The sequence below is a fragment of the Podarcis pityusensis genome (assembly GCF_964106645.2).
Source record: "Podarcis pityusensis genome assembly, chromosome: 17".
NCBI lineage: Eukaryota > Metazoa > Chordata > Lepidosauria > Squamata > Lacertidae > Podarcis > Podarcis pityusensis.
The window spans coordinates 42346558-42374097 of NC_138042.1; the positions used below are offsets into that span (position 1 = coordinate 42346558).

At 43.5% G+C, this 27540-nt stretch overlaps 2 protein-coding genes across 5 annotated transcripts in view; both read right to left on the bottom strand.

Annotated features, from left to right (window-relative positions):
* The window catches only part of VANGL1 (VANGL planar cell polarity protein 1), a 78554-nt gene extending 72850 nt beyond the window's left edge, over nt 1–5704 (bottom strand). Inside the window, exons 1-2 of one of the 3 annotated variants that reach the window (XM_080987170.1) lie at nt 5341–5704; nt 2535–2723 (exon numbers count right to left, since the gene is read on the bottom strand). The gene's annotated coding sequence lies outside the window, so the exon portion shown is untranslated. The remainder of the gene's footprint in view (nt 1–2534; nt 2724–5340) is intronic. The other 2 variants (XM_080987166.1, XM_080987171.1) reach the window with 2 other exon arrangements.
* A 256-nt stretch (nt 5705–5960) lies between these two features.
* The window catches only part of CHD1L (chromodomain helicase DNA binding protein 1 like), a 29258-nt gene continuing 7678 nt past the window's right edge, over nt 5961–27540 (bottom strand). For both annotated transcript variants that reach the window (XM_080987107.1, XM_080987106.1), the window contains 17 exons: nt 27229–27391; nt 26663–26818; nt 25309–25401; nt 24477–24573; nt 23911–23984; nt 23507–23617; nt 22409–22523; nt 21883–22036; nt 20692–20866; nt 18676–18821; nt 17879–18042; nt 14920–15128; nt 11400–11498; nt 9890–9960; nt 9542–9656; nt 8636–8744; nt 5961–6485 (listed from right to left, as the gene is read on the bottom strand). In XM_080987107.1, coding sequence (XP_080843233.1) covers nt 6416–6485; nt 8636–8744; nt 9542–9656; nt 9890–9960; nt 11400–11498; nt 14920–15128; nt 17879–18042; nt 18676–18821; nt 20692–20866; nt 21883–22036; nt 22409–22523; nt 23507–23617; nt 23911–23984; nt 24477–24573; nt 25309–25401; nt 26663–26818; nt 27229–27391 — 2121 coding nt within the window. In that variant the 3' untranslated portion in view covers nt 5961–6415. The remainder of the gene's footprint in view (nt 6486–8635; nt 8745–9541; nt 9657–9889; nt 9961–11399; nt 11499–14919; nt 15129–17878; nt 18043–18675; nt 18822–20691; nt 20867–21882; nt 22037–22408; nt 22524–23506; nt 23618–23910; nt 23985–24476; nt 24574–25308; nt 25402–26662; nt 26819–27228; nt 27392–27540) is intronic.

The window sequence follows — 27540 nt, forward strand, 5'->3', positions numbered from 1 at the left end:
CACCTTTGAACGAGGAAACATGGTTTTATGGTCTCCCTTTTTATCATTGGCCTCTTGCCATGCTGCTTGTAGGCCCTTTTGAGAACAGGCTGCCACTCTAGCAGGGTTCCTTGGGCCTGATCCAGTTGCTGCAGGGCTCATCTAGTGCTGTCCTCCAATTTTCCTCCTGAGCGAGGCCTATGAGCTGGGGAGAGGGACCGTTTCCCTCTGCTCATGAACCACCCACAATGAGGCATGGCCTGCACAACGGTCTGGAGGGTCTCCAGCTGAGAAGCAGAAGCAGCCTTAGTTGGGATCTTTAGAAACTCTCCAAGGTTGGGGAAGTGGTAGAAGAGGACAGTTGAGATGTGCAGGAACCACAGGTGAGAAGCCTCCATCATAAACAGCTGTGCACAAAGAAGGCGGAAAGGGGAGGAACGTCAGACAGAGGCCAAATCCCACCAGGGTTTGGAAACAACACAGCTAAAATAGATTCCCTCTGCCTTTTTTTAAAAAAGTTGGGTTCTGCCTTTCAAAGAGAGATGGAGCCCGCTCTCTTCCTGGACTGGGAGCGATGCCCAAAGAGACACCCTTGCTGGGACTTTAAGGAGCTGCCTTGTCCAGTCAGATCATTGGTCCACCTCCATGCTGACCGGCAGGTGGCTCTCCAAAGCCTCAGGCAGGAGTCTTTCCTTCCCAGCCCTACCTAGAGATGCCATAGGGGATTGAACTTCTGCATGCAGCGCATGTGCTCCACAAAGAGTTATGACCCAGAGCTATGGGAGTGAGGGGGGCAAGCCAGGTTTTTTGCCCTGGGTGAAGCCTCGAGAGCGGCACCATTAAGTCACCACAATTTTTTAAACAGACAAAGGTCACAGCCAGTCACTTCTCTTTCCACAGTGACACAATTTTTCATTTTGAGTGCAGAACTGATCCCAGGGTCTGCTTTCCTAAAAAGGTCCTTTGGTCCACTTTCCACACTTGACAGTGAGAGGCTACTTTTGGCAATTCACAATCAGGGTCAGAACAAACTCCTGACTAGTTATCCAATGGTATGATGCTAATTCATTCTGTTTTATGTGTCTAGATTCTAATTTTCCTCCTCCCCCTACTCCATGACATCTGACATCTTGGATCTGCTGTCTAGGACTGATAGGAATTGGGAGTTGAGAAACTAATTCAAGGTGCTGGCAATGCACCCGAGGGAAGGAGTACTTAAGGGTGCAGGTGTGAGCCCTGCAGAGGTGGGGTGTGTATTTTAGGGCTGAGTGAAAAACGAGCTCCTAGAACTTCCTATTTGTGGGTGGTGAAATTGGGGACAGGGGGAGCATTTTACTGATTTTTTTTTTTGAGGGGGAGTTGGTAATTCTCCTGTCATTTGGATGGAGACAACCACCCTCCCCCCCCCAAAAAAACCCTCAGAAAATTAACCAGAACACTCCCTGCAAGCATGGCATTTATGAAGGTCAAATAACCAAGGAGCAACTTTTAAAACTGCTCATGCGGTGGGGGGACGACCAAGCCTTCAGCATGTCTCCCTTCTTCCCTGCTTATCTTACCTTCTTTTTTTTTTTAATCCCAGATTTTCTTCCTTTATTATTTTATTCACATAATATACATTCTTTACAACAAACAACTCCAAAATAAACAGACAACTCCAAAATAAAATAATATGTAACAAAACCATAAGTCTCATGTTTTCATTTACACTGACCCTAACCCTAAACGCATTCCCACTTTATTATTTTTTTGATTAGAGTAGCATCTAGTTGATGCTGTTAATTTTGCCATCTCCATGAATTCAAGAAATTTGATTCTCCATTCTAATAATTCTGGTTTTTTATCAGTTTTCCAATTTTTTGCCACTACGATTCTGGCTGCCGCGGTTGCGTAAAGGAATACATTCCTTTTATCCTTAGGAATGTCACTCAGTACTAAAACCAGCAAAAATGCCTCTGGTTTTTTAAAGATTGAACTCCTAAATATATTTTAAAGCTCTTCATGCATCATAATCCAGAATTGTTTCACCACTTTGCACCCCCACCACATATATCGTGACCACCAACAGAGATTTGATTGTTTTTTATACATTTTTGATAGTTTCACTGGGGTGAGGTACCAGCGGTAAAACATCTTTGTTATATTTTCCTTAATCGAATAGCACACTGTAAAATTTATATCAGTTTTCCATAATCTTTCCCATCTGTCTGGCCCAGCTCTTGTGACCATTTTATCATTGGTTCTTTTATTATCTCATCTTTCAGTTCCCATTCAAGGAGCAAGCTGTATAATTTTGATATCATTTTCCTCTTTGGTTGCAGAAGTTCACTTTGGCTTACCTTACCTTCTGTGGCAGCAAGGGAGGCAGAATACCATTCTCTGGGCTTTCAACTGAGCCAAAGATAGTTGTCCGAAGGAGACAGATGTTTCCACTGTCAACTGATCCAAAAAAAGACAGTTCTCTAAAGCAGCAAGACATCTCTGGTGTCAACTGATCTGAAGGAGACAGTTGACTGAGCTTTTAACTGATCTCAGGATTCTTTCAAACAACTCACCTGGTTTCCAGGGAAGCAAAACATTCCACAGCCCATTGTGAAGTCAGATTTGGCCAAGGCCTCACCCAATGGACTGTGGGCTCTCTCTCTCTCTCCATCTCAGACCCACGTCAACACTTGGTATCTTCATCAAGCACCTGCCCTGCCCTTTAATTTACCCCTCACTGGGGTAAATCTGGAAAAAGGGATCTAAAACAAAAAAATGGATAAAAGGAACTTAGAATTCTCAATCTCCCTGGCAAGACGCAGAACTCTTTCTTTCACAGACAAATTATCCTCTAGTCAATTACCAGAGATAGAAAAGGCTTCACAGTTGTATAGTTGCACTGGGACTACCATCATATTTTTTTAGGCAGCAGGCAAAAAGGTTTCTTCTATAACCAGGACTTAAGCCTTTAACTCTCTCTGCCCCCTGCCTGCCCCCCAACACACATACACAGAGAGATTCGGAGTGGAAGACAATGCCCTCCCTCCTGCTTTCTAGCAGTGCCCTGCCTGCATTTCCAAGAAAAGGGCTGAAGGAAATGGTGCCATGTTTCTGGGTCCACCAACAGGCACCAAGAATGAGGAATTTTAAAAAAAATAAAAAATAAAAGGGGCTTTATTCTCCCAAGTGAGGCTCACCTGGTGGCTTCATTATACTACCTATAGATACCAAGGAAAAACGTTCCTTGTGAACTGAGGCCTTGAATGTTTTTGTGGGAGAGGGGGGTGGTTATTGATTTCCCCCCTTGTTTTTATTCTGTATTTTTTTTGTTTTTGTTTTGTATTTTTATGCCCTGAAATTTTTGGATGAGGGGCAATCAATCAATCAATCGAATTTTCAGAGGAGCCTCTAAGACCCTTCACACGAACTGAAAACAGCCCCAAGGAACTGTGCAGGTCCCTCAACGTCCCATTACTGTACATCACCACTCCCATTGTAAAAAGTTATCAAACGTGGATAAATATGGGATAATTAAAATAAAACATGTAATATTATCACTCAAAACTTATCTGCTGGTTCTGCTGTATCAACATAGGTGTGCCTTTAAAAACATATATATTAAAGATTTCCTTGGTTTACAAAACAACATGCATTCTCTCTTTTTCAAGTTGCAGAGTCTTTTTTATATTTGATGTAAAAACATTATGTACAGAAGGTTATTGTTGTATACAGAATAAGGCTGGGGAAGAAGGGGGGAGAGGGGGTTGGGACAATAATACCTAAGTGTGTCTGTGGGGTTTTATGCCCGTGTCACTTGGGCAGGTTCTCTTTCTATCCGTTTTATTATATTTTTCCTTGGTAGTAGTGAGAGAGGTTGGGGGCAGGGCGTGGTTGGTTGTCTTTAGTTGGCTGCAGTGAGATTTGTTTGCATCTGTGTGTGGGAAAGGTTGAGTCATATTGATTCATGTGCCGTCAGTGGTTTCTTGTTATCTTGTTGGGCTGCGTATGTGATACAGGGAAGCCATACCAGAGTGCCTGCTTCTGAAAGTAAATGATCTCAGCCAACAAATCACACTACATATTTGAAGGTGCCTCAGTCGTTCCAGAGGTTTTGTCATTCTGACATTCTGAGTTTGGCTTTTGCCCACCGTAGGGGATGTCATGGGCCCAGCTGCCCAAGGCCGGATTGTGCTCGACAGGATGGGTTTCCCGGTGGGTTGGCTGCAGCTGGGTGAGGCCTGTACATCATGGCAGTTGGGGCACATCCTGGCAAGGCCCGTACATCATGGCAGTTGGGGTGCATGGAGTTTCCGTAGGATGCAAGACTGTAGCTGCTCTGCAATTGTGCACTCCTGCAAATAGTCCTGTCCCTGGCCACGCTCTATCTTTCAGGCCTCCCAGTTTCTCTCATGAAATTGGGGATGGGAGCAAAGGGGATGGGGCTGCTGGCCTTCAGGGTTTGCCAGATTTCTGCTTTCTCCACCCCTCTGTTTCTTGTACGTGTCTCCCAAGTCTTCTCAGCTGTGAGTCCGTCTCCCTCAAGGCCCCGTTTGCTGTCTTTGTCCACCTTTGGGGAGGTGGTCTCCAGCTTCTTCCTCCTGCTGCATGCCTTCCCCCCTCCTTAGTTAGATGTTGGCAAACTGAGGCCCAGGAGCCTAAGTCCCAGAAAAATGTCTCTTTGCACACACCTCTTCCCTTCTATTTTAAGATTTCTTACCTGCCCTTCACAAGAAGGTCCCAGGGTGGTGACAGCCATATAGCATGCAATTATAAAAAAATGATAATAGAAGCCCAGTTAGAAAGGGAACCCAGGGGTCATCTAGTCCAACCCTCTGCAATGCAGGTACTGTTCCAGATGGAGAACAGTTTAAACTTCAGCAAAAGGAGATGAGCGTGACAAAAATGTCAGGGTTAAAAAATATGAAATCTTCAGCGGTAAATAATATAATAATAATTTATTTATACCCTGCCCGTCTGGCTGGGTTTCCCTAGCCACTCTGGGCGGTTTCCAACATAATATTAAAATACAATAGTCTGTTAAACATTAAAAGCTTCCCTAAACAGGGCTGCCTTCAGGTGTCTTCTAAAAGTCTGGTAGTTGTTTTTCTCCTTGACATCTGGTGGGAGGGCGTCCCACAGGACGGGTGCCACTACCGAGAAGACCCTCCATTCCCCACACTTCTGATGGTGGATGGAACTAACACAAGAGGCTGCCCCCATGCAAATATTAACTCCTGAAAAGGTTGGTAGGAATGGAGGCAGCCTTTCAGATCATTGGCAGCATCCTGGGCAAGTTATTTCAAGTTATTTCATTTTTCTAAATATCCTATCATTCTCCACCCCCCAGGCTCTGAGCAGCCCAAGTGTTTCAGGACATACCTTCCATCTGGCTTCCTTCGATCAAAGGTTTACTGGAGGCTGGTGGCTTTCTCAATGGTCTGAGGCTTATTTTACATATATATTCAGGCTGAACAGAAATGGAGGGGTTCCCAACATTAACACTCCACCAGAGACCCCATTAAGGTTCTAGGGGCATCACCCAAACCGCCAGTGTTTGGTTCTCACAGAGGGCAAGTTAGGCCTTATTGTCTTTTCCAGCACCAGTCCCAGAACTGCCTGATTTTCTCCCTGAAGCACGCAGACACTTTGATGGCACCACCTCCAGCCAGGGTCAAGGGACAAAGTTGTGTCTTCTTCTGCTCCTTTTCCTAAAGCATCCTTAGTGAATTAGTTTCCATAGCAACATTTTGGGCTAAGCTTACATCACAAAGTAGATACTTTCCTGGCAACTGTTGGCACAGAGAATATTAACCTAACTGGGCTGATTGACTTCATCAGCAGTTTGCAAACATGACAGCCCTTGCAAGATCTACACAGCATTTTCAGTGGCCCTAAGAAGACAGCTTTTAATTTGGTATCTTTGCCCACCTTGTCAATCACAAAGCTTTATGTTCTTCCAAGTAGTAGAACCCACTTCATTTAAAGATTAGACAATTCAGTCATATTTTACAAAAGTGGTTTATTTTAAAAACACAGCTGTTCTCAAATGTTTTGAAAAAATAAAGTTTTTTTTAAAAGTACTTCACTGGGAGATGGAAGCCCAAGTCACACTGCTATAGTGCTGCTCTTGTCCGCTGTGTGGCTCCAACTGTACTCAGCGTCAACAAGTCTTATCCAAGCCCAAATACTCAAGCCAGTTTTAGGAGGCTTGTTTGTGGTGAAGTGCAAAAGTACAGCTTCTGTTCCAAAAACCTGGATGCATGATGGAACTCTGTCTAAATTTCTGGTGTGCATCACTGATATAGAGAGACAGATTTCTAAACATGCTTCTTGTGTGCCTGCTTAAATAAACAATTATAAAGAAAGTCAACATGAATCTTGACCGGCTGCAGAAAGAGCAGGAAGCAGCGCTGTGAACTGTGAGTGGTTATTTCTAATTGATTTTTTAGCACCTTTATGGTTGCAGTGATGATGCTGATGTGGATGCTTGTGAAGATGATGCCTTGTTTCTAGGAAAGTAGTATCTAAAGAGAATAGTTAAGGAGTTCTCAGCAAATACCTACAACTATTATTACCTTTAGTCAGGAAGTAAAATATTTACGTACTTATGCACGGAGCTCGTACTGGAGCTGCTTACATATGATTGCAGATTTTAATGCGATCTGTGTACACTTACAGTGGTACCTTGGTTCTCAAACTTAATCCGTTCCAGACATCCGTTCCAAAACCAAAGCGTTCCAAAACCAAGGCGTGCTTTCCCATAGAAAGTAATGCAAAATGGATTAATCCATTCCAAAGTTTTAAAAATAACCCATAAAACTCAATTTAACATGTATTTTACTATCTAACGAGACCATTGATCCATAAAATGAAAGCAATAAACAATGTACTGCAGTCACACAATCAATCAATCAATCAATCAATCAGTGGCTGAACTGGGTTCCACACAGGCACAAAAACAAAAAAGAGCTGCAAATATAAAAATGCAAAATAAATAGCAAAAACAGACAGACCTCAGTGTAACACTCAAAATGGAAATGTGGGACTCAAACCCAAAGGGTGCTCATCAATGGTTCCTCTTCATCCTGGAGAAGAGTGACTAGTGGGGTGCCACAGGGTTCTGTCTTGGGCCCGGTCTTATTCAACATCTTTATCAATGACTTGGGTGATGGACTCAAGGGCATCCTGATCAAATTTGCAGATGACACCAAACTGGGAGGGGTGGCTAACACCCCAGAGGACAGGATCACACTTCAAAACGACCTTGACAGATTAGAGAACTGGGCAAAAACAAACAAGATGAATTTTAACAGGGAGAAATGTAAAGTATTGCACTTGGGCAAAAAAAATGAGAGGCACAAATACAAGATGGGTGACACCTGGCTTGAGAGCAGTACATGCGAAAAGGATCTAGGAGTCTTGGTTGACCACAAACCTGACATGAGCCAACAGTGTGATGCGGCAGCTAAAAAAGCCAATGCAATTCTGGGCCTCATCAATAGGAGTATAGCATCTAGATCAAGGGAAGTAATAGTGCCACTGTATTCTGCTCTGGTCAGACCTCACCTGGAGTACTGTGTCCAGTTCTGGGCACCACAGTTCAAGAAGGACACTGACAAACTGGAACGTGTCCAGAGGAGGGCAACCAAAATGGTCAAAGGCCTGGAAACGATGCCTTATGAGGAACGGCTAAGGGAGCTGGGCATGTTTAGCCTGGAGAAGAGGAGGTTAAGGGGTGATATGATAGCCATGTTCAAATATAGAAAAGGATGTCACATAGAGGAGGGAGAAAGGTTGTTTTCTGCTGCTCCAGAGAAGCGGACACAGAGCAATGGATCCAAACTACAAGAAAGAAGATTCCACCTAAACATTAGGAAGAACTTCCTGACAGTAAGAGCTGTTTGACAGTGGAATTTGCTGCCAAGGAGTGTGGTGGAGTCTCCTTCTTTGGAGGTCTTTAAGCAGAGGCTTGACAACCATATGTCAGGAGTGCTCTGATGGTGTTTCCTGCTTGGCAGGGGGTTGGACTCGATGGCCCTTGTGGTCTCTTCCAACTCTATGATTCTATGATTCTAAATCAGAAGTGTGGCACTCAAATTGGAAGTGTAACACTCAAAACGGGACACGTTTAGCTTCCCCCAAAAAAGTTCGCAAACCAGAACACTTCCTTCTGAGTTTGCAGTGTTTGGGTTCCAAGTTGTTTGAGTACCAAAGTGTTTGAGAACCAAGGCACCACTGTACTTGGGAATAAACACCACTCAAAATGATAGTACTGTACTCATATCTGAGTAAATATGTGTAGGATTGAGCTGCAATAACATTTCCCTCAAAGACATAAAAATGTAATGCTGTAGTCTTCAAGAATTGCAGGACAAACTGCAACTTATCTGCCTTTTGTATTAAGAAACCTGTGAAAGGAGGTTGGGGAGAGAGCAGAGATTTTCTGTTCCACCACTACCTTGTGGCCTCACTAAAAACCAAAGCATGACCTCCAAAATTGTTGGGAAAGTGGTAAGGCCTGTTACTCATCAAGCAGTGCCAGTCTGGTGCTTTAACATTTGGAAGGTCCCAATGTGCTGTGTAAAACAGATGCAATTAATTTCCAACCTCTACATTCTGGCTTTTACAGATATGGCAGACTTAGAACTGCAAGATGTGCACTTCAGAAGGATACACAAATGTGGGGATGCCTTTTGTTGTCAAGTACTTCCGGATAAGACGCTCTGTCCCATACCAATTAAAACCTTTGGTTGAGTATCCAATGCGGGGCAGGTGGACACTTGCTGAGAGAAAGAAACGAAAAATGCTGTCTGAGTTGTAGCTCACATGAAAACAAAGGATATGTAACTAGGCAGTTAATATTGCAAAGGAAATTCTTGTCACGGGACCAAAAAGGTTAAGGATAGGTAACCGGAAGCCAGGGGTGCAACCTGGCCCTAAACATTAGCCACCTGTTCCAGAGGCAAAGAGTTATTTAACCCCCTTTGATCCTGTGTGAAGAACAGCAGAGTCTTTGGCACAGTTCGTTTTATTTATACTCCGCCTATCTCTCAGCACAGGACCCAAGGCAGCTTACCGAATAATTTTTTTAAAAATGCAACTAAAACGACACCATCCAAATAAATATTTAAACATAATTACGTAAGTAACCCTATTAAAGGCAGCACTGAGAACACATAGGCACATGGGGGAAAGATATGCAAAGGGAATAAACTAGGAGTGTTGGGGACACCGTAACCTCTTTAGTGAGAGGTTAAATTATCAGAAACGTTTAGTTGTTTTGGCTTCTGGTGGTGATAGTAAGAATTCCAAGCTTTTATCAGCAGCGAGGGAACTAAGACTGCCCCAAGCTGCAGGTGCACTGCAGAAAACGTGGGAAGCTTTCGATTCCAAACAGTTGACATTATTCACCACAGCTGGGGTTTCTGTTGACATGGAGTTCTCCAAGAGAATAACCCCATAATGGCAGGAATTCTAGAGGATCAGAATGTCCCAGCCATCCCTTTCAACTTGTTTAAATGGGACTTCAGGCACTAACCTTCTCAACAACTGGCACACTCGCTGTCACAGGCACACTTACCATCTCTATTCTTGGCCGCAAGATAAATTTTCTTTAATCCCCTTTCCAAAGCAGGGAGATTAATTCCAGACAAGTTGTTCGAACGGTCTCGGTGCTGTGCTACAATAAGGGCCAGCTAGGAAGAAATCATATATGCTGTGATCAGATAAACCGAAAATTAAGTGCATGGCTTATAGGCAAGAAACACTCCCACTCTTTTCCCCTCCTTTTTTTTTTTTTTTTTTTGCAAATACACTTATACTTCTGGAAGAAGTATGGAACAATTCCGATACTCTAGCTTTTATGCTAGGAACAAGATTTGGAATGACTAAAACGAAAGAAATGCAAACCATCTGTTTGTATAGTTACCAAGTCATGTCCTTTGTTTCTGGATTCCTTATCATCGATGGGGAATAAAAGAGTTCCTCCCAATGTCAAGTCTACAAAAATAATTAAGAACAACGGGAAAAAACACTGAATTCTGTGGAACACTGAGGGGAAAATGCACTCAGGATGAATTTCTGAAAGTCAGATTGGCTGTATTGCTCTCTCTTTCATGTACTTAGCATAATGCTGATTTTTCATAGATGGTGAACATAGTAGACAAAACAGAATTTAATTAATTAATTAATTAATTAATTAGCAGAGTATGATATTTTCTAGCTCCTTAACTGGGCTTTCCTGTCTCCTGTGTAGATTAATCCAGATTGTTTCCATCAAGTTGCCAGGAGCAAGCAATAGAGAAGGAAATTTCTAAATTATGACTGCAACAGTTGTATGTTCCATCAGTCAGCTGGCAATGCTTTCAATGCCAGCTTTCACTGGATTATAGGTTACCAACTGTTTACAGGTGTGCTGAGATGTCACACTGCAGGGATGTGGGGATATGAATAATGGGATTAACCGGTATCTCATCCAGGTTTTATGTAGCATTTCACCCACATTATCTCAGTATTCTTTAATCTTGTAAAGTAGGTCAGTATTATTATTCCAAATCTGGGGAGCCAAGTATGAGAAAAAGAGAAAGATTTGTTTAAGGCCACATGGTGAGCTTATGGCTAAAATCTGAGTGAAGAATCCAGTTTATACTCTTAGCTGATTCAGGGATATTTATTTATTTATCTATTCATTCATTCACTTATTCATTCATTCCCTGCCTTTTCCTTGATAGGGACTTAAGGCAGCTTACAGATAAAATAAGAACAGCTAAAACACAGGAAAAACCCACAATCATTAAAAAACAAACATTAATAGACATTAAACATTAATAGAATATATGATCTATGAAAAACATACAGACAATCATAGCAAAAACAGCAAGGCACCAGCCCCATCAATAAACTGACTATTTTGGGAGTAGTCAGCTCCCAAATTCCTGTTGGAACAAGAAGGTATTCACCTGCCGGCAGAAGGACAACAAGGAGGAAACCAGTCTAACTACTCTAGGGAGGGAATACCAAAGTCTGGAAGCAGCCACTAAGAAGGTCCCGGAATCTATGTAGCATAACGGATAAATTTACGCACCAAATACATTCACTCGGAAGTTTACTTACACCTGGCAGGTAAGAGACTGGAAGTGAACACATGAAGCAACTGTCATCCAATTAATCTTAGCACAGGCTTCTCTTACAGCTTTACTCTGCCCTAGAAGGGATGGTAGCTCTTTCCTCACAGACAATAATGAACAAGAAAGTAAAAGGAACAATTTCCTGTTCATTCCAAACAGTTTAATCTAAGGCAGAGAAAATAAGAATACAGACTGTCCAAATGAGGCATCTTAAATGCTTACACTATAAATGAGATCATTTGATTAAAAATAACAGTTTAAAAAGGAGGAATCCCCTAAAACTACAGTAGCTTTTACCTATCTCTTGCTTACCTTTCATCTTTCCTGCCAGCTCATATATTTTCCTTGGATGGTCAGAGCGATTCCCCAGAGCTGTGAACAAGCCTCCTCTTCCCCAACGGCCCGAGTCATCTGAAGCAAAGAGTTAGATGATACTATTTTAAAGGGAGGGGAAAGGTCCATGAGATTGAAGTTCATATAGATCAGCTTCCAATGGTTCGTAGGAGATCCATTCTTAGAATGGAACAACTAACATGACAAATTCTGAGAGCACTTCCAAGCTACAAATCTGGCCTTCAAGGCAAGTGCAAGACCTTCTGATATTAATCTGCTTTTAGAGATTGCCTTGGCAAATGTAAATGCATTAATGCTGTATGGCTTAGAGATGGTAAAGAGTTATGGATCTGTAGCTGCATTATAAACCTCTTCATTGGGTGCTTTAATGTGGAAGAGTGATCCAAACCCTGATGGAAGAATGGTGCCACTCACCCAGACAAGTAATGATCAAGAGCAATAAAATACCTCCTGTAATGTACTTGCTACCGACTAACAGATTTTTAGCAACTCTGACTTCAGCCACTCAGGTCATAAGTGACCAGCAGTTGCTTAAAGACGTGTGCTATGCATTTAGACCATGGATAAAGAACCAGTATCCCTCCAGATGTTGTTGGATCCACCTCCCATCAGCCAAAAGAAGGGTGGCTAATGGTCATCAATGGTTCCTCTTCATCCTGGAAAAGAGTGACTAGTGGGGTGCCACAGGGTTCTGTCTTGGGCCCGGTCTTATTCAACATCTTTATCAACGACTTGGGTGATGGACTCAAGGGCATCCTGATCAAATTTGCAGATGACACCAAACTGGGAGGGGTGGCTAACACACCAGAGGACAGGATCACACATCAAAACGACCTTGACAGATTAGAGAACTGGGCAAAAACAAACAAGATGAATTTTAACAGGGAGAAATGTAAAGTATTGCACTTGGGCAAAAAAAGTGAGAGGCACAAATACAAGATGGGTGACACCTGGCTTGAGAGCAGTACATGCGAAAAGGATCTAGGAGTCTTGGTTGACCACAAACTTGACATGAGCCAACAGTGTGACGCGGCAGCTAAAAAAGCCAATGCAATTCTGGGCCTCATCAATAGGAGTATAGCATCTAGATCAAGGGAAGTAATAGTGCCACTGTATTCTGCTCTGGTCAGACCTCACCTGGAGTACTGTGTCCAGTTCTGGGCACCACAGTTCAAGAAGGACACTGACAAACTGGAACGTGTCCAGAGGAGGGCAACCAAAATGGTCAAAGGCCTGGAAACGATGCCTTATGAGGAAGGGCTAAGGGAGCTGGGCATGTTTAGCCTGGAGAAGAGGAGGTTAAGGGGTGATATGATAGCCATGTTCAAATATAGAAAAGGATGTCACATAGAGGAGGGAGAAAGGTTGTTTTCTGCTGCTCCAGAGAAGCGGACACGGAGCAATGGATCCAAACTACAAGAAAGAAGATTCCACCTAAACATTAGGAAGAACTTCCTGACAGTAAGAGCTGTTTGACAGTGGAATTTGCTGCCAAGGAGTGTGGTGGAGTCTCCTTCTTTGGAGGTCTTTAAGCAGAGGCTTGACAACCATATGTCAGGAGTGCTCTGATGGTGTTTCCTGCTTGGCAGGGGGTTGGACTCGATGGCCCTTGTGGTCTCTTCCAACTCTATGATTCTATGATTCTACGATGGGAACTGTGATCCAGCACACCTGGAAGACCCTATGCTCCGCATCCTTGATTTAGACTGTGCCACCTGAACGTTTCTGGAGGTCACTAATACAGCGAAAATGAATTTTGGAGGGGGAAATCCAGGGCAGCCTGGGTGTGCTATATGATGCTAAATGAAACATACTCACTTACAGGCCACCTTGTTTTAAGAAAAGGTACTTTATAGTGGCAGAACAAGATGTACAAATCCCAGGCTGGGAATCAGAGGGCTTCATATCCTACAAGTATTTCTCTTAAATGATTTACAGAGTTGTGTACAGAGTGCAAATAGTCAACTGATTAGAAATTTGTTGGCCAAGGCTAAATTGTTGTTAGCAACGGTCAGAAGAGTTTTTAAAAGAGGCGGCAGAGAGGTGCAGAGAAGTTTGATGGTACATGACTGTGAATGAATTAAGAGCTCCTCTCCTATTTCATGCTGGAAGACTTAATGCCAAACTAATGTCTTCAAAGACTGAGTGAAGTTCTTGGCATTCTGGAACAGACAGTATTCACAAGAAAACTTACGGACACCAGTTCTCTCCTTAACTATTTGACTTTTACTCATCATTTGACATTCGATTATACGAGCAAGTATATTATTTTCATGCTTTGTGCAGCCAATTGAGTTTAATGACCTCTCTATATACCAGCCTTGCTTTAAACTGCTTGGCTTGTTGCTGTAAGTGACAAGGAATTTCACCCTGGCAAGTGAATGGCCTGCCAGAAGAGAGGAAGAGACGTCTGCATTTCTGTGTTGCAGAAACCAAACAGGTTGCTGGCAGAGGTATGGAGCGCTTCATCCCTTCTTTACCAATTCACTGCATTTCTATATTAAATGAGCAGGGGACAAAGCTCCCCACTGCATGACAAAACCAAGAGGACCGTGGCAGAGAGAAAGAACACTCCTTCCTTCTACCATCAGCCTGCTGTGTTCTTGCTAAAGGAAAGAGCACTCCAGAAATTCCACATCAGACTGAATTTCTATCTCCTGTGCCTTTCATGCATCCTAGAATCTGCAGACTCAATACCAGACCAGGACACTAGGGCCATATTCACATCATAAATTTAAGCACTGTGTTATCATAGCCATGACTTCTCTCAAAGAATCATAGGAAGTGCAGGGAGTTATTAGGAGATCCTTAGTCCCTCTCAGAGACCTACATTTCCCAGGGTGGTGTAGCAGTCAATCCCTCCTCACAGGGGACTCTGGGAACTGTAGCTCTGGGAGTGCAATAGGGGTCTCCTAACAACTCTCAGCAGGGACGCAGGTGGTGCTGTGGTCTAAACCACTGAACCTGGGGCTTGCCTATCGGAAGGTGGGCAGTTCGAATCCCTCCAACGGGGTGAGCTCCCGTTGCTCTGTCCTAGCTCCTGCCAACCTTGCAGTTCAAAAGCACGTCAAAGTGCAAGTAGATAAATAGGTACCGCTCTGGTGGGAAGGCAAATGGCGTTTCCATGTGCTGTTCTGGCTTCGCCAGAAGTGGCTTAGTCATGCTGGCCACATGACCCAGAAAAACTGTCTGCGGTCAATGCCGGCTCCCTCGGCCAGTAAAGCAAGATGAGCACCGCAATCCTAGAGTCTTTCGCGACTGGACTTAACTGTCAGGAGTCTTTTACCTTTACCTTTTTAAGAACTCTCAGCACCCTTAATACCCTACAGCTCCAAGCCATGACTGTTTAAAGCAGTATCACAGTGCTTCAAATGTGTGGTGTGAATGTGACTTAAGAGGAGGCTATGGCTGCTCAGAAATCCAACTAATCTGGTGAATAAAAAACGAGGTGTCTTCTAGCAAAGTTTGCTCCACCTACCTACACAATGCACAATGATGGCATCCTCTTCTCCTGCAGAGGGGTGGGTAACATCACCTATAACATACTTGATGGAGCTCAGGTCAGGGTCTGCGTACTCCAAATCCGCACCCATCCCACTTTCTAAATCTCTTTCTATCTCCTCTTCGCTGCTCTCTTCTGACTCTAGGCTGTAAGATCTGTAGTGATTTGCTTCCCACCAGGCCATCCTGAATTTAAGAAGAAGAAGAAGAAGCATGCATCAGGTTGTTAAGAGAGGTTTCCCATGTTTTGTATTAGCAATACACTACCTATTTTACTGTAAACTCAATAATAATAATGACAATAATAATACAGCATAAATGGTCAACTGAGTTCCAGCCTTCTGATCAAGGCACAGCCCAGGGATAATATATGGAGGAGAGGGTTATCAATGGCTTCTAGCTATGATGTCTATGCTCTGCTTCCTCAGTTGTAGGCAGCAATGCTTCCAAATACAGTGGTACCTTGGTTTAAGAACAGCTTACCGTATTTTTCGCTCTATAGGACGCACTTTTTCCCCTCCAAAAATGAAGGGGAAATGTGTGTGCGTCCTATGGGGTGAATGCAGGCTTTCGCTGAAGCCTGGAGAGCGAGAGGCATCGGTGCGCACCGACCCCTCTCGCTCTCCAGGCTTCAGGAAGCTATCTGCAAGCCTTGCAAGCCCGGCGGGAGTTCCCCTGGGCGCGCAAGGCTTGCGGGCGGCAGCCTGCAGCCCGGAGCATGGGGCGCCCTCCGGAGGACACCCCGTGCTTCGTGCAGGTCTCTGCAAGCCTTGCGCGCCCTGGGGGAGTGCCCCCGGGCGCGCAAGGCTTGCGGGCGGCAGCCTGCAGCCCGGACCACGGGGTGCCCTCCGGAGGACGCCCCGTGCTTTGTGCAGGTGTCCGCACGCCCGGGGGGAGTTCCCGCAGGCTCGCAAGGCTTGCGGGCGGCAGCCTGTTCTGGGGGCTGGGGTCAGGGGAAGCTCAGGCTTCCCCCGCCCCAGCCCGGCGGCTGGGGGGGGGATAAATTTTTTTTATTCATTTCCCCCCCAAAAAACGAGGTGCGTCCTATGGGCCAGTGCGTCCTATAAGGCGAAAAATACGGTAGTTTATGAACAACTTGGATTAAGAATGCTGCAAACCCGGAAGTAGGTGTTTTGGTTTGTGAACTTTGCCTTGGAAGCAGAACATGTTTCACTTCCTGTTGAGTGTGTTCCATTTGTAAATTGAGTCCCCCGCTGCTATGGGAAAGCACGCCTAGGTTTAAGAATGGACTTCTGGAATGGATTAAGTTCATAAACCAAGGTACCATGGGAGGGGAGAGAGCTCTTGTGCTCGTCTTCTGCTCGCTGGTTTCCCATATACATCTGGTTGGCCACTGTGAGAATAGGATGCTGGAAACAAGTAATAAATGTTGGAAATGTAAAGAAAAAGAAGGAACTTTTTATCATATGTGATGGGAATGGAAAAAAGTGAAAAACTTCTGGGAAATGATATATAATGAGATGAAAAAGGTGTTGAAATATACATTTATTAAAAAACCAGAAGCATTTTTACTTGGCATTGTAGGGGATGATATTAATAGACAGGATTGTAAGTTGTTTTTATATGCAATGGCGGCAGCAAGAATATTATTGGCACAAAAATGGAAGCAAGAAGAATTACTGACGAAAGAAGAATGGCAAATGAAATTAGTGGACCATGAAGAATTAGATAAATTAACAGCAAGGATTCGAAACCTGCGGGATCATAGATTCTTAGAAGACTGGAGTAAATATTTGAGCTATTTGAAAAGCAACTGTAATAAACAGATTACGTTAGTAGGATTACAGGAAGTTCTGTAAGGAGGACTATTCGAAACATTGCAAGAAAGACTATGATGAGAATTACTAGTTGAGGACAATTAAAAGTAATAGAGAAATTAAGAAATGCAGGACAAGTGATAGAGAACGGAAAATCTTCAGAAGTTGTTGACGGAAGTCTAAAATATAGTATAAGCAAAAAAGTTATGTTAAATGATTGTTGTAAATGATCTGTTTAAAAAACCCTATATATATATAGAGAGAGAGCGCTCGCGCGCACAGGATGCTGGACTAGATGGGCCACTATGTTCTTATGAGGAGGCCTGGGGCCTGCTGGCAGTCCTCTCGGAGTCAGGCTATTTGAGAAGGCAGCCCAAAGTGACACAACGGCTAAACATTTTCATGCGTCAACAGGTACCGCAAGTTGAAAATAACATTGAACTGGGAAGTTGCTAACTTTTAGCAGTAAGTCTTAAAATTTGAACAGAAGTGCCAGGGCGTTTTTGACATTTGTCAGGAAATATCACAGCCAAATGCCTTCAGTAAATATGCGGAATGTCATTCTTATTTCCATCAAGTTACAGTGCTGAAAAGAAAACAACCTAGACCAAATGAAATTTTTCAACACACATATGCTTTTGTCTGGCTCCTCAAAGCAGCTTGTCTCAAAGTTAAGCCACATTCTGAGTAACAGCAAAGAAGTTAGAAAGAAATACTATTTTCTGGCTTCACAAAACGGAAGGGAAAATAGCAGATAGTGTTAAAGAAAGAAAAATTGTGCAGCTCCACAGCAGTCAATGGATCAACAGCCCGTTTTAGAGTTGAAACTCATTCAGATGCTTTTTCTGTATTTTTCACAACCTAAGACGTCATAGCCTATGGATACACCTACAAAAATAATATAAATATCAATGACGTTTTACAGCTGAAATAAATCTTCCTCATTACACACAGTCTGCATCTGCACTGGCTTTGAATTTGCTTTTTCTGTGAGATCTGGCCCCGCGCCTAAATTGTTAAATTGCTTTGAGATTATTTATAGGAAGCAATTTGTACATGGAATTGAATAAAAAATAAAACTGCAGTAGCAAGTAGAACTGTGAAGCATCTTGACTGCTGGTGCTGCTGTGAGATCACTGCCAACAGAGACAACCTTACTTCTTCTGGTGCTCAGCTTCCGCCTTCTTCTGCTTCTTCTCTTCCCTGAGCCTGGCCCTCTCTGCTGCTGCCTCCTGCCGCTTCCTCTGCCGAGCCGCCAGTTCTTCTGGGCTCAATTTACGCCGCTTCTTGCTGGGTCCCGGCTGAATGCCCGTGACAAGAACCTGGAAAAGGAAAAGACATTCATGGGCTGCAACAGTTTTTTCTATCTCAAGCTACTTTCATGTCCTCCTGCATCCACCACAGGAAGGCACCCTTTAGTCAGTTTTCCAGGGACTCTCAACCAGCGTGACCAAGCCCATTTCAGTGCCCCAATTGGTCCTGAAGCCAGACTGAAATATGAATTCAGATAATCGGTGGCACTGTGGTCTAAACCACTGAGTCTCTTGGGCTTGCCAACTGGAAGGTTGGCAGTTCGAATCCCCGCAACCGAGTAAGTTCCTGTTGCTCTGTCCCAGCTCCTGCCAACCTAGCAGTTCAAAAGCATGCCAGTGCAAGTAGATAAATAGGTACTACTGTGGCGGGAAGGTGAACGGCGTTTCCATGCGCTCTGGTTTCCGTCGTGGTGTTCCATTATGCCAGAAGCGGTTTAGTCATGCTGCCCACATGACCTGAAAAGCTGTCTGTGGACAAGCGCTGGCTCCCTCAGCCTGAAAGCGAGATGAGCGCTTCAACCCCATAGTTGCCTTTGACTGGACTTAACTGTCCAGGGGCCCTTTACCTTTTTTTTTACCTTCTCCTCCAAGCATGCCTGAAGCTGGATTGCCACCCACCCAAAGTGTTCACAGTGTCCTTACATTTGCTTTATTTCGGAGAGCTCTTCCTTCCTGACCTCCATCTTCAAGAAGACATTTCTGAAGACCCAGCAGAAGATCGAAGGCCTTCTGGTCTTCGTGGCTAGGTTCCTTTGAGTAGTCTTTGCCTTCATATAGGTACATGTGGCCTTAAAACAGCAAGCATCTCAAAATGAGCCACCAACATTACAGCAGATTTTTTTGTTTTAAGATAAGGTTGAGCATCGCAATGCTCTTTTTAAAAAGTTGCCTCCTTTGTTTAGTGAGCTCTGACAGTTCCAACAATATAGTCATACCTCTAGTTAAATGTGTTTCAGGGTGAGCGCGTTCGACGTGCGCTCCGTGGCAACCCGGAAGTAACGGAGCGCATTACTTCCGGGTTTCGCCGCTCGCGCAGACACTCAAAATGACCTCATGCGCATGCGTGGAAGTGGCGAAATGTGACCCGCACATGCACAGACAAGCCGTCGCGTCTTATGTTCCATTCAGGATGCGAACGGGGCTCCGGAACAGATCCCGTTCGCATCCCGAGGTACCACTGTACCTACTATCAGACTACCTGGCAATAGAATTACCACCCATGCCCTTAAAAGAAAGTGTGGATTAGCACCAACATAAATGATCGATTTATAAAAAATTGCATTAGAGGAACTTAAGTGAACGGTTTTGGACAAAATACAAAATCAAATTATAAAGTAACTGCCATTCTGTTCAATAGTTCCACTCAGAAAGAAAACCACTGTGAAATTCTGGACAAAAGGGTCAATGAGTTAAGTCTACGGTGATTGTTTCCTGCAGTAGGGGTATTTTAGCTGATGTTTCATCAACTTCCCTATCACACAAAGGTCCGATAAAAAATAGGATATATTCTATTTGACCAATTAATAAATCCAAATTTAAAAAAGGAATTCTAATTAAGCAAATGAAGACTAGGACTCCGATACCCAGCATCTCCTCTAAACCTTATTTTTCAATTAACTATGTTTGCTTATTCTCACATCTGCCTAGTTTGCATTGGGATGTCATAGGCATAGGCCATATCCCAGCACCACCACTAAAGGTGAGTAAAGCTGAACTTGCCTTTCACCCTATAGCTTCAGACACTCTTCTCCCAACCTAGCTCATATACTAGAAGAGACACAGCTGGGATATAAAGGAGCTTCAGGCTACAGACCTGCATTGTATCACTTTCACACCCATGCACAGCTTTTGCTGCAAAAAGTAGACTCACAAACCCTATTTTATATGTGAATGGGCTGATCCGTTATCAGCAAATATGGCTGCTCCCATCAGATCTGTCTCCTGTAAAAACACCTTGGCTATTGGATGCAACACGACTTCAGTGAAGCAAACTTCAAAGGATGAATACTGACGCAAGGTCAGCTTTCTCGGATCAGAGCAAATGTCATTCTAATCTAGCATCCCATTTCCAAGAATGGCCAGACAGATGCCTCCAGGGAAACTCAGAAGCAAGGCATGGAGGTAACAGCCGTCTCTTGCACCTGTACGCCCCATCTGCGCCAGAAGTCTACTGCCTTTCGATTTGAAAGCCCCATTCAGCTACATCTTGGCAGCTCTATTAATTGTCTCTAACCCTCTCATCAAAGCCAAGGCAGAACAACCCACACTTAATTTACTACAGTTCTGCTTCCAAACCAACTTCTGAACGGAAACAAGGTTCTAAGGGGATGTATTTTAATATTCTTTTGGAAGCTGCCCAGAGTGGCTGGGGAAGCCCAGCCAGATGGGCTGGGTATAAATAATAAATTATTATTATTATTATTATTATTATTGAGTCTGAAGTTTTGGAAAGGAAAGTTTACAGTGAAAGCAGTGAGGAGCAGGCAGAACTATCTTTCTTAAGGAGAGGCCAATGGTTGGCTGTTTGGAAAAAATGAGAAGGGTGAACGAGTAGGGCTAGGGTTTAGAAACAAATATCAGTTTTCAAACTGAGGCCAATTCTGACCCCTACAGCTCTAAAAAAAAACCAATATATTTGTGTTGGAGCCATCAACATACTTTCTGCATTTTGCTCTTCATTTTCTACATTTCCCTCTGCGGTAGACAGGACAGTTTCCATCAGCCATAATCCTTCTCTTGTCTCCCCAAGGATACTTCCCAGGTCCACATCACAGATGGTGCTTCCACCCAACGACAACAGTTTGTCCAAGCCAAATTTCAGGACTTCGCTCAGCTTTCAAAAAACGAAAAGAAAAATGGAGGCTAAAAGGCTTCACTATCACCCTCTCTAACGCTTCCAGAGTGCTGCTCCTATCAGTATATTAGGAAGATATAGGAGCTTGGACATGCATGAAGAAGATCCTATTGATCAAATTCCCATTAGAAGAAGAGTTTGGATTTGATATCCCACCTTTCACTCCCTTTAAGGAGTCTCAAAGCGGCTAACATTCTCCTTTCCCTTCCTCCCCCACAACAAACACTCTGTGAGGTGAGTGGGGCTGAGAGACTTCAGAGAAGTGTGACTGGCCCAAGGTCACCCAGCAGCTGCATGTGGAGGAGCGGAGACGCGAACCCGGTTCCCCAGGTTACGTGACTACCGCTCTTAACCACTACACCACACTGGCTATACAAGTTATACTTGTGTATGAACTGCTTTGAGAGCCAACACAACAGAAGCCTTTTTCATAGCGATAAAGCAATCATCATGAAAGAAGCAGCAGATTCAGACATAAAGCTGAGGATTGCATCACCTTTGCCTTGCTGTTTTGCTTTGAGTTCAAAGATGAAATCCTACAACAGCAAAGGAAGGCATTTTTAATAAAACAACTGTGCTTTATTGTGTCATAAGGCTTTGTTGGTCTGGAAGTGAAAATAAAGTGAGGCTAAGGGAGGGGAGAATTTCCTGGGAATTTACTTCCTATAGATTCTAGTTTTCTAGGCGTTTGGGCTGAACTTCAGAATTTCACAGAAAAACTGAATTCCAACCTGCATTAGCCTCACAAAGGAAAGTTTATGATTTCAGTAAGCTGCTAATGATACAACATGATTTGAGCCTTTCCATAAATTTAAAAAACAACAGCACAAAACCACAGCTTTCCTCTCCAGCCTGAAATTGTCCTGGATTCCCAGATCCAACACAAGCAGTGCTAAATCTCTTTGTTGCATTCCACAACTGTTTAATAAAAGTAGGGCTGGCTTTGCTCAGCAGTTTAGATTGCTATTCAGAGACACATTAGGCCCCTCTTTTACCTGGATATCTGCTTCCACCTGTGATTTCTGCATTCCAAGCGCAAACTGACCCCCTTCGATAATGGTGCTGGTTAGCTGGAGCTTTGATGCTGCTCGCCGGTAGATTATTTCTTCCACAGTGTCTCTCCCAATCAAACGAATAATTTTTACAGGCCTTGCAGAACACAGGGGTGGGGGGTGGGGAAAGCATTTAAAGATGATGGTTCGCATTAGATCACAACCTATGCGATAATTAAGGAGACCAAAAAAACACAACAAGAAATTTCAGGAACAGCAAGCGTTCACAAATCATTCACAAAACTTTCCAGGAGGCAGGGTGTGTATGTGAGCTGATGCCTTTTGTGCTGGAGTAGCAACCCGTAGAGTCACAGATCTGGAGGAGTCTTTGTAGGTATTTTGGGGGGGTATGGTCAGGGACTTGGATGCAGTTTTACTGGGAAGAGCTGCATCAATGCAACGCAGCAGGATGGGTGGAACATATCCTTAGGGAGAGAAGAAGCAAAGCACAGAAAAGATTTGTCCTCACTTGTTCTGGCCGATTCTGTGGGCTCTTGCTGCTGCTTGTAGGTCATTTTGTGGGTTAAAGTCACTGTCAACAAAAACAACTGTGTCTGCAGCCGTAAGATTCATGCCAACCCCACCTTGGGAAATAAAGGAGGGTGACATTGGAGTTTTCATAACGGAAATAGCATTGCAAATGAAATACACGTTTTCCCTCTTTACAGCCCCAAAGCAAATGGTGACTAGAGAGAGAAACTGTTAGTTAATTTGACTGACTGCATGGAACAGTATTTTGATAAAACAGTATATTGAGCAGTGCTTTTTTCTGGGGGTACACATACCATTTAACATTTTGTGAATCTAAGTTTGGCCTCAATATGAGAAGGAAAATGAGAGTACCCCTACACATTTTTTTTAAGGAAAAAAGCACTGATATTAAGTATATCTGCATTTCATTTAATTAGATCAGTGTTTCCCAAACTTGGGTCTCCAGCTGGTTTTGGACTACAACTCCCACCATCCCTAGCTAGCAGGACCAGTGGTCATGGGAGTTGTAGTCCAACAACAGATGGGGACCCAAGTTTGGGAAACACTGATTTAGATGAATAAACCATGTAATCCCAAAGGGAAGGTAAACAATTTTTTAAAATAAGTGTATTGTTACATAGAATTACATTAAAATACCATTTCAAAAGCCTTCTGACCCAATGGACCCTCTCATCCTTACTGCATATAAATGTAGCTGACCCATCTTTGGAGTCATGGATGTGTTCCTCTCATGTGTACCTTACACCTCAGTTTTTGTTCAACTTCTCAAAACCTGTGAGGTAGATTAACCAGAGAGAACACCCAGAATCATCCAGTGAGCTTCACAGTTGAGCTGGGACTTGAATCTGAATTTCTCTGGTCCACTATACCATACTGAGAGAACCACGGTAAATTTGAATTTTACTGTATTTCACCTTGCTAGTTTTTGTTGAGCTGCAATATGTGCTTTAAGAGCTAGAGACTATGATTTTTTTAAAAAATGAAATTAAGTGTTTGCGTAGGAAGGAAACAACAGATGCATTGAAGACTGGCTCTGACAACAGGCCAGCAGCCCTGACAGTAACGTTTGCCTTACCTGCCCTCGTGCTCAGGAGGAAGACAAAAATGGGCTGCTGGCCAAAATTCTTAATGGCAAGGTGCCTCTCTTCACCTCGAACAGATCCATCCAGGCGCTCGTAGCTGTAACCTTTTCGGTTAAAAGAAGAATTAAATGGATTAATCACAGCCATTCAGAAAACTTCTGCGCTTGTGGCCCTTTAGAATCTTTATCCTGCACTGTCCCCTATCCACATCTCAATTTTCTTTCTCCACAGTCCTCTCTTTGCTGTCCCCTTTTACTCTCCCCTTCCTGTAGTAGTTTTTCAAGTTACACAGACACATCTTAGGCCCCATCTGCGTTATACATTTTAACCTTTTCTTTGCGGCCCTTCTCCGTACCCAGAATCAGGATCAGACACATCAAGAAACAGAGGCATTTACCTCTGTAATCCATATAGTCTTGCAGGATATCCAGCATCTGTGTCATTTGGGAAAACAGCAAAACACGATGACCACTGGAATGAGAAAGGAAGGGAAGGCTCTGACTTCAGCTCAGCTTTCTGTGTAGTGTAACAAAGCTTGCCTCAACCAAGGAAGATTTAGACTGCAACCTAATGTGCTCTGATTTGAGAATAGGTTAACAAATAGAGGGATTGGGTTGCCATTGTGGAAATGCAGGAAGAGTCCAACCTCATTGCTCAATTTGCAATTGCAGAGGTGACACCAGAAGGCCACACTCAAGCCACACAAAATCCAAACACTGTAGTTTGTTTCAAAGCAGGTTTTAAAAACCTGCTTGAAGATTTGCAACACTGAGGCTGTACACACCTCCTAGGCGAAGGAATTCCACAATTCTGGAGGCCACCACCAAATGGCCCCTGTCTCTCATGGCTACCAACTGAATAACTTTATAGGCAGGCTGTCAACACCTGTGAAGAGTTGTGCAGGTAAAGGTGGTCCTTTGCTGATTTATGGAAAGTAATAAAGTTCAGTAGTGAAACACATACCCTACATATAAGAAAGACAGAAGTTTATCCAACAAGCTCAGCTTCCCACTGGCTTCAATGAGATGATCCCCAATGATAAAAGGTTCTGGTTCAACACCTGAAATGGAAAGACATTTTAGCAAGAAACTTCTCTGTTAACACTGCAGACTATAGACTACTAACCACAAAAGGATTGCATCTGAATATGTACTTCAAGGCAGAGCAAATAATTGTCCTGCTGTTCCCAAACACTCTTAAATATACTTTTAGAGGGAAATGGAAGTCTTTTCCTGATCAAGCCCTTTGCAACAGGACCGTTAGAACAGCGTAATCTCGGCACACAGAAGCATCTCAGTTCCCTACAACCCAGTAAGGAGGTAAAAACTGCACTTGCCCCATCACTAAGCTGCATAAATAGACTTTGCATCTGTTGATGTGCAGCATGCAAAAAATAGCTTTTCACTACAAACAGCTAGCAAAGAAAACTATAGTACATAAAAAAAAAATCACTGAAATACACTATATTAAAGCCAGCAGCAGAATCCCCAGGTAAACACACATGATAGAGATAGTTTCTTGGCTAGGCAATCTAGCAAGGAAGATGGGAGTTCTGTAAATCACAGCAACTCCACTCCCTCTTATGCCTCTATCACTCCATAACAAGGATGTGGAGGAAACTTACAAGTTGCAAGTTGTATATATTACAGACGAAAGTCCTAGGGTGAGAAGCAGCCCTTAAGTTGCACGCCGGATCTGCACCAATGGGCAAACCTTCTCAGTTGTGCAGAACAGACAGCAAACCAACTGCCTCGACAGCAGCACCAGCAACGATGGTCCTGGGCGGCCTTCTTACCATTGAACAGATACGGATGAGCTACACATTTCTGGAGTTGAACTAACACATTCTGGAGCTTTGCTTTCTTCCCCGATTCATTTTCAAATGCATCTAAAATATAGAACAAAGTGTGTGTTTTTTAAAAAAATAAATAAAAATGTTGTATTCAGTCAGTCAAAGCAGTGATTAACTAGCGAGTTTATTTTCCATTCAAGCCAGAAGTTTGATTACTGCCGTTCCACAAATTCAATATTTAAATCACTTAGGTGCTCACTGAGAGTGGAGTACCGTACTTTTCTGTCTATAAGATGCCCCCATATATAAGACGCCTCTATTTGGGGGGGCTCAAATTTAAGAAAATGAGCAATTTTTTGGGTGGCGGCGGGGAATGCCGAATCAAAGATCACTCACCCAACTGGCAAACACTAACCATCGCAAGCAATGCAAGCCAAACTGCCAAAGCGGCAGCCAATCCAAAGCATCCACTAATAACCCGCCCATTTGACAAAGCAGCCACCAATCCAAAGCAGCCCTTGCAGCAGACACCATTCACTCACCCAATTGCTAGATCCTGCTCGCGGAGGCAACCGATCACCCGTCCCCTCCTCTGCACTACCCCCCCCATTTTTTACTTTATTTTGGAGTAAAAAACCCTCGTCTAATACACGGAAAAGTATGGTAACTTGTAACTGAAAAAACATTGCGTGGTTATGTTCGCTGTTTGTAATGTTTAACAAAAATAGTAAACACAGTAATGAAATGGCAACAGAGGGCTCTTCTATACTTTTGCCTGTCCTGCCACTTTCCCCAGGAAAAATCTGCTCTTTATATAATAATAATAATAATAATAATAATAATAATAATAATAATTTATTATTTATACCCCGCCCATCTGGCTGGGCTTCCCCAGCCACTCTGGGAGGCTTCCAACAAAATATTAAAATACAGTAACATCAAACATTAAAAGCTTCCCTAAACAGGGCTGCCTTCAGATGTCTTATAAAAGTCTGGTAGTTGTTGTTTTCTTTGACATATGGTGGGAGGGCGTTCCACAGGGCGGATGCCAGTACCGAGAAGGCCCTCTGCCTGGTTCCCTGCAACTTGGTTTTACTGCTGAACTGGAGCAAATGTCAGTTGGGTTCTCTGCGGACTGCTACGATTCAGCAGGTTTTCCCAGAGAAAGCAGCAGACAAAGGGAAAGCCGCTCAGATTCGTCCCTGGAAATCACAGGAAAAGCACTCAGACCCAAGCTTTTTAGGCACACGACAAGCGGAAGTGTAGATGGACCCCCAAAGTCTCTGCCTCCCAGGCGCCCGTAAAACCACCACGCTCACTTCATTCCGATTCCAAAGTCTTCCCCTTGCCCAATTACCTAGGTCTTTCATCAAAACAGCCTTGTAAAACTTTCTCTGCAAGGCTGACATCCCATGGTAGAGAACCACCTCCTCTTTCTTGGGGAGTTCGGCTGCCACATCAGCCTTCACTCTTCTGAGCAAGAAGGGCTGCAAGAGACTGTGCAGTTCTTTGGCTATACGGGAGAGAAACACAGATATAGCCCTAGATTTTAAATATGAAGTGGGGGGCAGGAAGGCCTGAAGGGGGCGGGTTTCTAAGTCCATAAAGCTGAATGCTATGTGACATATTTGAGTACCACAGGCATCTATTGCCTGATGCTCATAATTTTACCATGTGACTCAACTCGCCTTCCCACACATATACACTCAACTCAGTACATATTTTAATTTTTTATTTCTTAAAAAACAAAGAGAAGAAGCTTTCTCGTCCTCCATAGCATACCATGGAAATCTTGGCTGTAAAGCCAAAGGACTTTTTGCCTAAATGCAGACTCTACATAATCCCATTTAAAGAAAACCTTCATCTCAGTTGCCAACATTCTGCAGGTAATAGCTGACATCCAGTTATCACATTTGTACTTGCCTACTTTGCTTTCCTTTTCAATTCCATGATAATAGCGAACAAATTCTTCCACCAGCTCCTTGGGGAATGTAGCTGGTTCAATGAAAGCAAGCAGGGCATATAACTCTTGGAGGCTGTTCTGAATGGGAGTGCCCGTCAGCAGGAGGTTGAAGTCCGTTGTAAACTGAAAGAGATACAGAATATGTACAGTTCAGGTACGACTGGGATAAGGTAGGGAGGTAAGACAGCGTCATGATTTGGTTCCCCCTGCGACTGCTTTACATCTCAAATTTCTTGCTCAGGTTGAACAGAGAATTTGCTAGCGACGACAGC